The 13,222-nt window shown below is 39.2% G+C and overlaps 1 protein-coding gene across 1 annotated transcript in view; it reads right to left on the bottom strand.

The window, feature by feature from the left end:
• Nucleotides 1-1,065: 1,065 nt before the first annotated feature.
• The window catches only part of LOC410291 (dipeptidase 1), a 62,797-nt gene continuing 50,640 nt past the window's right edge, over nt 1,066-13,222 (bottom strand). The window contains exons 2-8 of the mRNA XM_393772.6: nt 9,543-9,872; nt 3,738-3,870; nt 3,446-3,634; nt 3,179-3,381; nt 2,208-2,368; nt 1,647-1,776; nt 1,066-1,437 (exon numbers count right to left, since the gene is read on the bottom strand). Of these exons, the coding sequence (XP_393772.4) occupies nt 1,306-1,437; nt 1,647-1,776; nt 2,208-2,368; nt 3,179-3,381; nt 3,446-3,634; nt 3,738-3,870; nt 9,543-9,872 (1,278 nt within the window). The 3' untranslated portion in view covers nt 1,066-1,305. The remainder of the gene's footprint in view (nt 1,438-1,646; nt 1,777-2,207; nt 2,369-3,178; nt 3,382-3,445; nt 3,635-3,737; nt 3,871-9,542; nt 9,873-13,222) is intronic.

The following is a 13,222-nucleotide window of genomic DNA, read 5'->3' as shown; positions in this document are numbered from 1 at the left end:
AAAGTGCACGTATTTTCGGTGCAACAAAGGGGGGAAGACATATGAATATACACAGCCGGGTTTACACATAATATTTTTTTTCTCTTTTTTCTTTTTTCTTTCTTTTTTTTTTTTACAATACAAGAGTGACATAATTTAGAAAACATTTCTATATTGTCACAATACGATTCTTTTATTTGCTCCGAATTGTATTGAATTTAATTACGCACAATTAAACGTTTGCCTAGTTAATTTTTTTTTTTTATAGCAATTTTATACTTTATTGTTTCCAATATACAACAAAAATGTTATTTATAATTATATCTCATTAATCGTAATTGTAATCAATTATTAATAGGATATAATAAAAAATTAAAAATTTAATACAATAATAAATTTGTACTTATATTATAACATAATATAATAACATTGAGGAAAATTGAGGAAATTATATCGTTTGAGAAATAGAATAGCCCTCTATAATTTTTCGAATGACAATGAAAATTCTAATTCGCGATATACATACAGTTTTTCGAATTGATATTTTAATTTCCCTGCACCATAATAAAAATATGAAGTGGAGCACTGTCTGTTCGAGTTTTATTCAAAGATTGCATATTAGAATACACATTTTTTTCTTTATAATAAGTTTTATAAATACATAACTATTCTATTAAAAATAGCATTGTTACCATGGACATTGTTCTGAAACTTATATATACGAAATACCAAAATACGATTGTTGTAAATGTTCAAAATAGAGATGATTTTATACTCGTAAGATTCTTCCAACTTAAGCCTTTAAATTATGATACCGATAATTACATATGATAATACATTATTCATAATGTAATGTAAAAAAGAGCATGAATTTTACAACGATTATTTTTTAATGAAATTTAAATAAAATTTTCTCAATCGTTCGAATAATTACATATAAACGACGAATTTATATCATTGATATAACGATTCGTTAAAAAAAAAAAAAGAAGAAAAAAAGAAAACTGCGCCTTTAAACAATAAAAACATACAGCCGAGCAAATTAATCATTCAAAGCTGTGCATTTCGTTCGAGGTAGGTTCTTCATTTCTTTTTCTCGTTCAATGTTATCCTGATTGAGCTTTTAGAAGACTTTTTTTTAGGCGGGCAAGAATCAAAAGCGACGAGAAGTCCTTTCCTTTCCTTTCCTTTCCAATCGTTCCTTTTGCTACAATTTTCTCGACTTTGACGAGATTCTGTCCGTTTGTGTCGAGCATAGGACGGTAAGGTGCTCGTAGAGAAGTAATTTACACATCATCAGTTAAACAGAGGATATCGATAGAACGATCAAACTTCCATGACTCTTTGCACGGAATTGATATCGAGTGCACAGCTGCCACTTGTATCGGGAGAATCTTGGAGGTATTCTTCGGATGGCGTCATTCCGGCGGTTCTCATGTCGTCTCTCACTCGTTCCACCTGAAACCGATTTCGTTCTTTATTATTATTATTATTATTATTACTTTTATTAAACAAAAAATAGAGAAATAGAAAATCGTCTCTTCGATTCGCAAGATCCGTTCTTCCTCACTTTTTCATCAAGGAACAATTAAAGATGCCCGCGGCGTACTACGAGAAACTAATTCGAAGAAAGAGATTCGAGTTTAAATTGAACGAGTTCCACCAACCTGTCGGAGGACCCTCAACAAATTCAGGCCGGCGACTTTCTTTAAGTCGAGCACGTTCCATTTCCCACTTCGAAGAAGTTCGGCGAACAGTTCCGGATACTTTGAAACATCCTCCAGTCCTCTCGGCGTTCTGTTAACAAAATCGATTTTTAATATCAAATGACAATTTGCTCGATATTCGTATAAAACAATAGAAAATTCGCTTGCTTATCAATTACAGAATAACAAACATTGATCAAATTACAACTCGTAATTCTCTCTCGATGATCGATAAATCGATATAAAATTGTTAAAAATTTATCTTACGGCGCCATATTTCGATCAATACCGGCAGCAACGAAAAGATTAATTAGAAATTGTGCTTTCTTAATTAAATTAAATTGGATCGTGACGATATTTCCTATTCTAGATTATTCACATTTTCTTATCTTTTTTTTCCCCCGATCGATCTTGGAACGATTTGTGATATTCCAGCGCAATTATAAGGAATAATTGAAACGGCGATATTCGATCGATTTTATTAATTTATCACCCATTCTTTATAAGAGGAAATTTACTTACTTGTTGATACCGTCGAAGTCGCCACCGACGCCGATGTGGTCCACGCCAATTAGATTTCTAATGTAGTATATATGCTCGGCGACGTCGGAGATGGTCGCCTGAGAGCCACATTTCACGAAGTAATTATAAAACGTCACCATCACTATTCCACCGTTGGCAGCCTGCAAGGAAAAGAATTTTTATAGATTTAATATCCAATATCGGAATACGATGATTTTTTTCAACGACAATTATGAAAATCGATTTTTGTTTCGAAGAGGAGGAGTCTGGAAATTATTTTAACCGAGGTATCACGACTTAATTGCGCCTCCCGTCGACCGCAGTTTCGTTGACCGCAACTACTGCGCCACGTTTCCTCGACCGAATCTACTGCAACGTTCTCGCGTAACCGCATTTCTCGATCTCCTCCTTTCGATATTCCTTATAGAAAAACTACTTTCGTAAACCAACTTTTCGATCTCCTCGATCGTTTATACGAATCTTTTACTTTTATTCGAGGGAAAAACAAATCAAATGATCGCGCAAATTCGAAACGATTAATAGGAGATTTAATTCGAAAGAAGAATTATGAAATATTTGACGAGGTTCCCCATAATGGAGAAGAAAACCAGACGATGGAATCGATGATAAATGTTTCTCCGACTGCAATTCGAGGGATAATCATCCATCCTCGAGAAAGAGAGAGAGTGAAAGTAGAAAAATTGCCATTTCCTTTTGATTCGTTGGAAATTTGTTCCCTTTCACGTAGATCGTGACTCTCCAACAATGAATCTCATAAAGCGTAGTGAAACAGAGAGGATTTTTATATTAAATACCAGTTTAAAAACCAGCAATGGAAATATTTTTAACGAAATTCCCCGAATTTTTACATCTTGCCATCACGAGACTATTTTGCAAATTTTACAAAATTTTAATTCCACGAATTAATAATTTCGATTCTCTCGATTGAAAAAAAAAAAAGAATAACTTACCAATTGCTTCAAAATGTCGTCGGGCACATTTCTCGAGGAGTTACAAATGGCGAAGGCCGAGGAGTGGGAGAAGATGAGGGGTGCTTTGCTGGTCCTTAAAGCGTCCCTCATGGTTGCTCTCGCCGTGTGGCTAAGATCTATCAGCATGCCAAGCCTATTCATCTCCTGGACTACAGTTTTCCCGAACGCCGTTAGACCGCCCCCTGGAACAAGATAGATACTTTCGTCCTTCCTCTCCATTTCCATCCATCGAGATAGAAATCTCACCGTCCTCGTCCTCGTCCTCGACCGTCGAACTCTTCGCCCACGGTGTGTTGCACGTGTGCGTGAGCGTCAGATAACGCACGCCCAATTGATACAGCGTCCTCAAAACGGCTAAACTACTTCCCAGACTATGCCCACCCTCCACCCCAATCAGCGAAGCTATTCTGCCCCTCTCGCGTGCCTCCAGAATCTCTGAAATTTCACCAAACTTTATTTATTGGAACAAAGATTCTAACTTTTTCTATTTTAAAAGGAGCAAGATTCGTAAATGCACGTCTCGAGTAAAGATATTCACCCCTTGAAGATGCAGCGAACTGCAAGTGTTGCGAGTACTTCTCTATGAGCCTCTTAATGAGGTCCACCTGCTCCAGAGTCAGCTGGACCGCGTTGAGATGCTGCGACTCGCACGGCACGTAAGCAGACCAAAACTGTGCAAGAGGATTCTTTGGTTAATTAGAAAAGAGAGAGAGAGAGGAGGAGGAAGAGAGGATTGATTATTTTTCTTGTTTAAACAATACTTTAACAATCGTGGATTTCGTTTCTTTGCGATCGAAAGTTTGGGAGAAGAGAGTTTCGCAACACGTTGGACTAAACCGAGCCGATGATCGATGGGGGAACGGGGCTCGAATTTTGGTTCATTATTGCAGTTTAATAAGATCGTCGTCCATTATTGTAGCGAAATTTATTACGCATTACTTTATGCCGCGAAACCGTGACAAATTTTATGAGGGTGGCTCGTGATTTATCGCACCGCAAATATGGTATCACGTAGTCTCTATAAATAATCTTCTCCGTGAAAATTTACCGCCGACCTACGGTTAATCGAACCACCAAGCCAACAACGAAATAATAGATTAGATAACCATCGAGCTTTGATTCTGGAATAATTTATCCGAGCATTATTATTCTTAAACGAAGAGAAATTTCTAAAATTTGAAATTCCCCCCCTCCCCCTCGAAATATGCATACGAACGAGATATATCGAAATTGGATACGAGTTGGATATTGCAAAGCTGGAATATCACACGGAAACAATAATAGCTATTCGCAATTTTATAATTTTTCACCCATTCCTCGTACATCGTCCCACGCAGCAACATGTATTATTATTCAATCCCTTAAACATTAATTCTTGTTCGAGCGATAAATTTGCACTGTGACTAAAAGCTTTCATTTATATAAATAATAGATAGCGAATAAAATTCCATTGCTCTCGTTGAAAGGGATTAAACGGATTGAATTAAATTTTCGATAGAACGGAAAACTGTAAATAATTTATCTCCCGGTTTTATTTTTAAAACCGAACGAAACAAAACTCTATTTACCAATTTTACATTTTAAATTCCTTCCTTCCAATTTTATTCCCTAGCATACGTACAACCATCCTTTATTACACTACCAACCTCGGCCAACTCTCTCACCTTACAACTTATACCCCTCCAACTTTCAACCTCGTTGATCGTTCGTGACTAACTCCTAAACCAACCGAAGGGCAAACTAACCGTGAAAGACCGCAAAGTCTCCTATATTTCTCTCCTCCTACACATATACATCACATATATTAGGTCTACCTAACGAAAAGTTCTGTCCGTTTTTGGAATAAAACAAAATACAAATTTTTTCTTACCGCCAATTAACTTCATTGAATAATATAATTGCCATTATTATTAATGATCTGTTGCCAGCGTGAGGGCAATTTGTATGCGAAAAATTGAACCAGTGCTTGTTTGACATCTTCTTCATTTTTGAATTTTTTGTCAAAAAAATTTTGTAAGGATAAAAACAAGTGATAATCAGAGGATGCTATATCCGGGGAATATGGTGGAATTTCCCAGCCTACTTCTGCAATTTTTTGACGAGATCCTAAAGCAGCGTGTGGTCTGGCGTTATCGTGGTGCAGTATCATGTTCTTCCTTTAAATTATCCAGTTGCTGACAATACTTCTCCGAATTGAGCTTTTCGTTCGATTTTAAAAGCTCGTAATGTATTGGTCCTCGAATGTTCCACCATATACACAACATTCTCTTATTCAAATTTGGTTTAGAAAGGGTTGGTGGAAGGGCTAGGTTTCTCAGGTTCACAATATGCCCTTTTCCTTACAATGTTGTTGTATGTAATCCACTTTTCATCCCCAATTATCATCCGGTTCAAAAAGGGCTCGATTTTGTTCCGAGCAAGCAGAGATGTGCATATGACAACTCCAAATTTTTCTGACTTAATTCACTCAACCCATCTTGAATACTTCCACACCAATTCTATCTTCCAAATATGGTCAGAAATGGTTTGTTGAGCTGAATTAAGCCTTTCTCCGATGTTGTCGGAAAAGGATCTTGCTCCAACATTGCCTTAACAACATCGTCGTTGATCAAAGATGATCGCCCAGAACGTGGCTTATCAGAAAGATCGAAATCACCTGTTTCAAATTTTTCGTACCATCTTCTGCATGTCCTATCAGAAACTGTACCTTCACCAAACACTTTCAATAAATTTCTACATGCTTCTGTAGCATTTCTTCCTTGTTGAAATTCTGTATAAAATACAGTGGTGTAAATGAACTTTATCAGTCTCCATGGGTATACTATCGTTTCACACTTAAGACTAATGTGAATCAACTTTATTATAATTTATTTGCCACGTCAGTATGTATACATTAAGCGATAAAAATATAGAACATGCAATAAATAAACATGTGCTTACGTGGCGAAAATGATGTCGTAGATTCGGACACAACTTTCCGGTAGACCTAATGTATATATCGCGATAAGAAGACACAGGCTATTTCGCTGACGATTCGCGTCATCGTTGCCCGCCGACGAATGCTCAGCTGGCTGCGCGATAATGGCGTATCCGGGAAAAAAAGATGGGAGGATGGGAAAAACAGGGAGGAAGAAGAGTAGCCGGCTAGGTAGCTTGGAGCGCAAAAAGAAGCAGCCGGAAAACTTGGAGAACCGGTAACGAGCTTGCGGTCGAAAGGGATGAGGGAGGGAGAGAGATGGTGTTTGTGGAACGTAATATCGAGTCGTTTTCCGTTTCGCCAGAGAACCAGAGAACACACCATCCGCGTGTTTCATTACGTGTGTCGCGTTACCCACGATAAAGAAAGGAACGTTTTCCTCCGTTGTCTTTCTTAATATTCCACCGGATATCAAACGACCCTCCTCGAACCAGAAATATTGCGTTTCTCTTCGATTTTCTTTTCGCGCAGTGTTTCCAACGAAATTGCCAACGTTTTGCGTGTATATATATATATATATATATATCTTTCTTTATTGCTTTCTAGTATTGGCTTGGCAACTAAGTAATTGCGGATTTTTTTTAGAAAATCAAAGACAGTTTTTTCATGGAACTAAATAACTTTATTCCGTAACGTGTTGCTCGTTTTGATCAATGACCTTTTGCCATCTTTTAAGCAGCATCATAATCCCACGTTCATAAAACTTGTGGTTTTTATTAGCAAAAAACTGAATCAGGTACGATTTGATATCATCATCGTTATTGAAATTTTTACCATTCAAGGAGTTTTGTAAAGATCGAAACAAAAAGTAATCGGATGGTGCAAGGTCAGGATTATATGGTGGATGTGGCAAAGCATCCCAACCAAGCTCCAATAATTTTTGCCGAGTGACCAAAGATGTGTGTGGCCTTGCATTGTCATGATGGAATACAACACCTTTTCGATTTGTCAATTCGGGCCGCTTTTCTTCAACCGCATTGTTTAATTTCGTTAATTGTTCGATGTAGACGACAGAATTGATCGTTCGGTTGGTTGGTAAGAGTTCAAAATAGACAATTCCTTTGTAATCCCACCAAACTGATAACAAAACCTTCTTTTGACGATTACCAGCTTTTGATATTGTTTGAGCTGGTTCACGTGGCCTGCTCCACCATCTTTTCCGCTTGATATTGTTGTAAACAACCCATTTTTCATCGCCAGTTATCGGTCGTTTTAAAAATGGATCATTTTCATTACGTTTCTTTAGCAAGTCGCAGCTGTTAATGCGTTGCGTTAAATGCTTTTCTTTCAGTTCGTGAGGAATGTATCAAGTTTTTGAACATAACCAAGTTGTTTTAAGTGGTTTTCAATGCATGTATGCGATACATGAAGCTTCTCTGCAATCTCACGAGTTGTACTGTGATGATCCGAATCGATTATTGCTTTGATTAGGTCGTCGTCAACTTCAACTGGACGACCAGAGCGTTTTTCGTCTTTGAGTGAAAAATCACCAGAACGAAATTTTGCCGTTCTTTCAAGGCTTCGTCGCCATAAACAGCACGTAACTTTTTGCGAGCTTGCGATGCGTTTTTCCCTTTGCGGAAATAAAAAAGCAAAATATGACGATAATGTTCCTTTTGATTTTCCATTTTTCAACGAACGCCAAACGAAAACTACGCAACCGATCAAAAAACTTTTTTTACTGATTGACAACTATCAAATAACAAAATGTGTTTTACATTTGAACTACGCCAGCAAACCTAAAAATTCAACTGAAGCCATCTACGAGTGAAATCCGCAATTACTTAGTTACCAACCCAATAGTTTCTTTCTTTAGCTGCGAATAATAAAAGATGTTTGGAATTTGTATATAGAAAAAAAAAAGGGAGAAAATGAAAATTTACTCGAATCGTGAGTTCCTTTTTCTATTCTATCGGGTGTAGAGTAATTTGTTTTTTATTTTGGTGTTTCAGCTTTCAAGTCCTGAAAGGTTTTAAGGCGTAGGTAAATGAGATTGGGAAAGACTTTCTCGGTAATCCGACGGTAAGCAGGATATAAAAGTTATTCCCTTCAATCGACGAGGAAACGTTATTTTGCAAGCATTGTTTCATAATGCTTGAAATTACTCGAACAGGATTTAATGGAATATATATATATCCAGATAAACGTGTAATTAAATATTCCCAGTTTTTATCAAGTTCGAGTATTAATGTTTTCAATAGAATATTTGTTGACGCTTCGATTAACGAAAGTTTCGTTAAAAAGATCTATTTCCATTCAACTTTACTCTCATAAATTTTTATATCCTCGAAAATTGGAAAGCTATCGACGCGATAAATCTGTTTCGATGTTTCATCTCGATCACCGAAAGATTAGAGACCTTGCTTTAAGGAACGTCTGGTTGTAAATAATCTGATCAGGATTTTTGTCCGACGCCAGTGATCCCTGCTCAGAGGATCAGCCAACTGGAGGAAGGGAGAAACGTTGGAACTATAGCGAGATATGGGGAGAGATATCGGCGATAATAAGCTATCGTGTGCCAACAGAGGAAAGTTTTATAAGGGTGGATTAAACTGGAGGATAAAATTCTTGTATTAAGTATTCTATTAAATATTCTACTCCAATTTCCTTCGAAATATATATATATATATTTTTCCAACGTTTGATACGTAACCATTTCCACGAATTGGTAAAAATCACTCGAAATTAATCGTAATTAATTTTCAATCCATCGTGTTAATTTAAATAAATTCATCTTTGAATTTTTCCCCCAGGATTTTCGATTCGAAAAAATTTCGAGCGAAATAAATCGTTGGCCAGGAGGAGAGAAGAGGTTCGCAAATTAATTACATCGTTCCTTCTAGTTGGCTAAATAAAAAGCTAAGCGAATTTCATGGGATGGCGAAGCCAGGCTCGTTTTATTATTTCCCTCTTTTGCCTTTTACGTTTCACCCAAGTTCTCGGGAGGAAAATATACGCGAACGTGGCATGGAAATATTCCTTCTTTAATTTTCCTTAAACCGCCCGGTGGTTTCGCGGCTGTAACCGCCCTCTCTGTATGCGTGTGCACGCGTGCACACGCGCGCTTGTGTGTGCCAGGGCCGGACGTGACAAGTTTCCAAGGCTTTGTGACGATAATCGATGCATTCAAGCCGTCCCAGACGAGTAACCCGAAGTAACCCCTCGGCTCAACTGCATGGAAAACACCGATTCCTTCTTGAGACGTCGCTCTTCTTATTTTTAACCCTTTAAAAACCTTCCCACGCGTGAAATTCTCTTTGTTCTTTTTTTAACCTGACGATACACAAATTTACCAAGCGGAAAAAAAGTATTCCATCGTTTAAAGAGATCGCAAGATATCGTAAACGCAAGCCTCAGAGAGATTACCTGACCGCCGACCATCCCTTGACGAAGCCTGACCAAATCCGTCTGGCTCCAGGCGCTCTTGCTCCATGGCGCGACTTGCCGCAGGTCCTTCTCGAAATCGAAGTCGGCCAGCTGGTTGTGAACGAAGTTTCTAATGTTCCAGGGCAGGTCATTGTGGCCGTCGATCAAAGGCACCTCGGAAAGGACCTGTCGCACCGTCTCCAATCTCTCCTTGGGCGATGTCAGGTGTGCAGTCTCGCCGTCGGCTGGTCTCGGCCCGACCCTTCCGACCCAGCTCCCGATCGACAGCACGATCACGCTTGCTGTCCAGACACCGCTCTGACCGCCACACTGCAACACCATTATTATTACCACGGTTAAAATCTATCTTCACTCTTCAACGGAGGGAGTTACGATTTGGGATCTTTCCAGGGGGAAATTAACGTTGATTCACCGACGGATCACGGTTTTATTGCCTCCATTAGGGACGCTTGTGTGCGACTAATCGCTGTACGGATAAATACAATAAATATCTTTTTCGTTTTGATCCATTAGGAAAGGGATTCTTAATTTCTTCTGGGAGAAAAGGTGGGTGAAAATTGAAAAGTTTCGATTCAAATCCTAAATCGTGTACACGAGAAGTTATCGAAAAGTTTGAAACTTGAACTAACCCTGTTTTAATCAATTTCGCTTCTCTCCAATTACCGCCAAATCCCCCCTCCATTCCATTACCCGAAATGTCAGCTTGATTAAAGCTTCATCGATCCAGAGATTCGGTTATCCGAGATACTTTCTCGGCCAAATCGAAACTATGGCTCGATCGAGCGGTTAACCGTGTAAACTCGTAGTTATGGCGCTCGAAACGAGATATTCTCCTTTATCGAGAAACGAAAGAAGAAAATTATTCCAGATGTATTTCGCGCTAACACGGGATGTCGTCCTCGCTCTCGGCCAATATTCCTGGAGATATCCAAAGAGGAGAGAAGGCTTTGATGTTTTCGTCCAGAAATAATTTACTGTTTCCCGTGCTGTGAGTTGCAAATATTCGGCCGGCGAACTGTCATCGCGAGGCTGCACGCGGTGAATAGTTTATGACGCTCGTCAAAGGAACGCGAATTCCTTTTCGCAGCGCTTCCTGTTTCGCTTCAAAGCGCGTTGGAAAAAGGGGGTCCCCTTCCTCGCGCCAATTATTTCATCCGAGAAAAAGTTTGCTTAAAATTGTTACAGGAATTATATATCGATTGGATTGAGGACGAGATCGATCTTGGTACATTTCGTCGACCGTCGATGGCAATTCGTCGAAGGAATGACGAATTGCCGCTCCTCGCCGGCCGGATGATCGATCGAGCCGGTTTCATTAAAAGTGGACATCGCCTGTCCGAATTCGCTTTACGCCGAAGACAAACTTTCATTTTAACGCAGGTAAATTCAACCGTTGTTTCGAATTATATGAAATTTTTGAAAATTCTTTTCAAGAATGACTACTTAAATGGCAGGCTGCGCTACTTGCTCGAACCGTGGCGTCTGATATAACGTACGCTTCTCTCCCTTTTTCACCGAGATCGTTCGAATTCTCCGCGCTGTTATATCCAAGGATAAAAATTTTATTTCGCCCTGTCTTCGAACCAACGTTTCTCTCCTCCGACGATATATCCGCGTAACATAAATCGTTATCCAAATCCCGACTATTATTTAAACCAATTTTTCTCCCGCGAATTTCCTTCTTTCAACGCGATTGAAAATATTTATCTATAACATTTCCAAGAGAAAACGTAAATAAAATTTAATCAAAGTGTCCAGGTATCTTTCAAAATGAATTCCATCCCTCCCTCCCCTAAAAATTCCAATATCTGACAGATCTTATCATCAGGAAGGAAACGGGAACAACCCGAAAAATTCGGATTTACATCCCTTTTCGTCCTTTCTTTTTATTAAAAGATCGTAAAAGGAGTTGTCGCACTCCCCTCTCCCCTCTTCGTTAACTCGAGCAAGGCGAAAGCAAAGGGAAACGATGGTTGGATTGGCCGGCATCCAAATATTAGAAGAACCGGTGGTCGATCGATCGATCGGTGTTCGAGGATCCAAGTTCGACGAGGCCGCAATGGGCCAAAATGAAAGGAATAATCCTCGTCTCTTCTCCACCCCTTTATTTATATTTTCTTTTCCCTTCGACGTATCGTTGCGCCACGATACGTTTCGAATCGCTTATATATATATATATAGGAACGTACGAGACAGAATTTAATGCCTTTCTCGAATTTATCACTTGGGCTGCTCGAGACAGCTACTTCGAGACTGGGTGGGGAAGAAATATATTTTCCAAGCCTGGAGGTATTTTTGTTTCAACTCCCCCCCTCTTTGTGCTTTATGAAATTTTGACAAGTCGCGGATCAATCGAAGCCAATTTCGCTTTCGTAAATTGGATTCTCTTTCGAGCGAAAAGGCATTGCGCGTTTAAACGGCGTTTATCTTGGTTAATCGAAGTTTCAAACCGAGGCCAAGAGATCGAATTATCGGTTCGAGATAACGATGAAAACGACGCGCTTCTTCGGTTTTATTAACGGTATCGGTTTCTCTCCCGTTGGAAAACGAGACGCAGATGCGTTTGTTCGAAAGGGAAGTCGGTACGGGTCACCGATCACGTTTACAGGATATCGTTCCTTTTATATAATTGACGAGGCAATTTCGAACCCTTCGAATTCGAGCATCGTGAAACAAACGAACGAAACGTCGATCGAGACGCGTGTAATTTTATAGTCTTTATAGAACGTTCCCGTCACAAATGTTCTTCGAATAGACGGTTATAAATTTCGAAACGATTTTGTACAAATTTTTTACCATTTTTTATCTTCGCCTCTATCTTCTCCATATATATATAAAATCGGATATATATACATATGTGTAAATTTTAATTCGTTTGCCCGTTCGAGTATAAAAATTGATTGCATCGTTGCTCTTTTGTTTCAACCGCAATTCAACGATCAATTTTTCCCCAATTATTTATCCGCGTTTAATTTATTTCCCTTCCTGCCTAAATATCGATTCCATCTTTCCGCGAATAGAATTTCACGAATTTTAACTCGAACAAGCGTTCGATCTGTCCATCAACTTTCATCATCGATCGAAAGAGTCGAAAGAAACGAATTATTCTAGTCGAGTTTGATAAATCGAACGTCCGGCTTAAATATTCATCCTCGAGGTTCCCTGCAATATTTCCGAATTACCGAATCACGTGGCGTCTACGAGGAGGAGCGTCCGATAAAGTGGACGCAAGTAAGTGGAAATCTAAGAGTAAATGCCGGCGCGTAAGGGAAGCGAATTGGAAATTTCTCCGATCGCAATTCGCGTTACGTGACCTCTCCCCCTCTATGCACAGTATTTCATGGAAATTTCTCCAGGGACGGGCCTGGAGATGCGCATCCGGAGAGAGAGAGAGAGACGCCGCCCCCATCGTCCACCAGGCCGCCCTTCCACCACGTGTGCTGCGCCCCTAAAACATCACGATCCATCTTGCGCCCGCCAGACAATTTTTCTCCCCGCTCGAGATAGACATCTCGAAAACGGCGACAACGTGTTTCGCGTGGAAGATTTCGAGAAAGTGGAATAACCTTTTCCGTCTTTCTTTTTCTTTCGAACCAACAATGTGAGAGGAGCTATTGGTAATCAAGCAAACAATTTTTTATTTTTAGAAAAGAAACATT

This window comes from Apis mellifera, linkage group LG11 (genome assembly GCF_003254395.2).
Source record: "Apis mellifera strain DH4 linkage group LG11, Amel_HAv3.1, whole genome shotgun sequence".
Taxonomy (NCBI): Eukaryota; Metazoa; Arthropoda; class Insecta; order Hymenoptera; family Apidae; genus Apis; species Apis mellifera.
The sequence above is the reverse complement of the archived record's forward strand: the minus strand, read 5'-3'. Positions and strand labels throughout refer to the sequence as shown.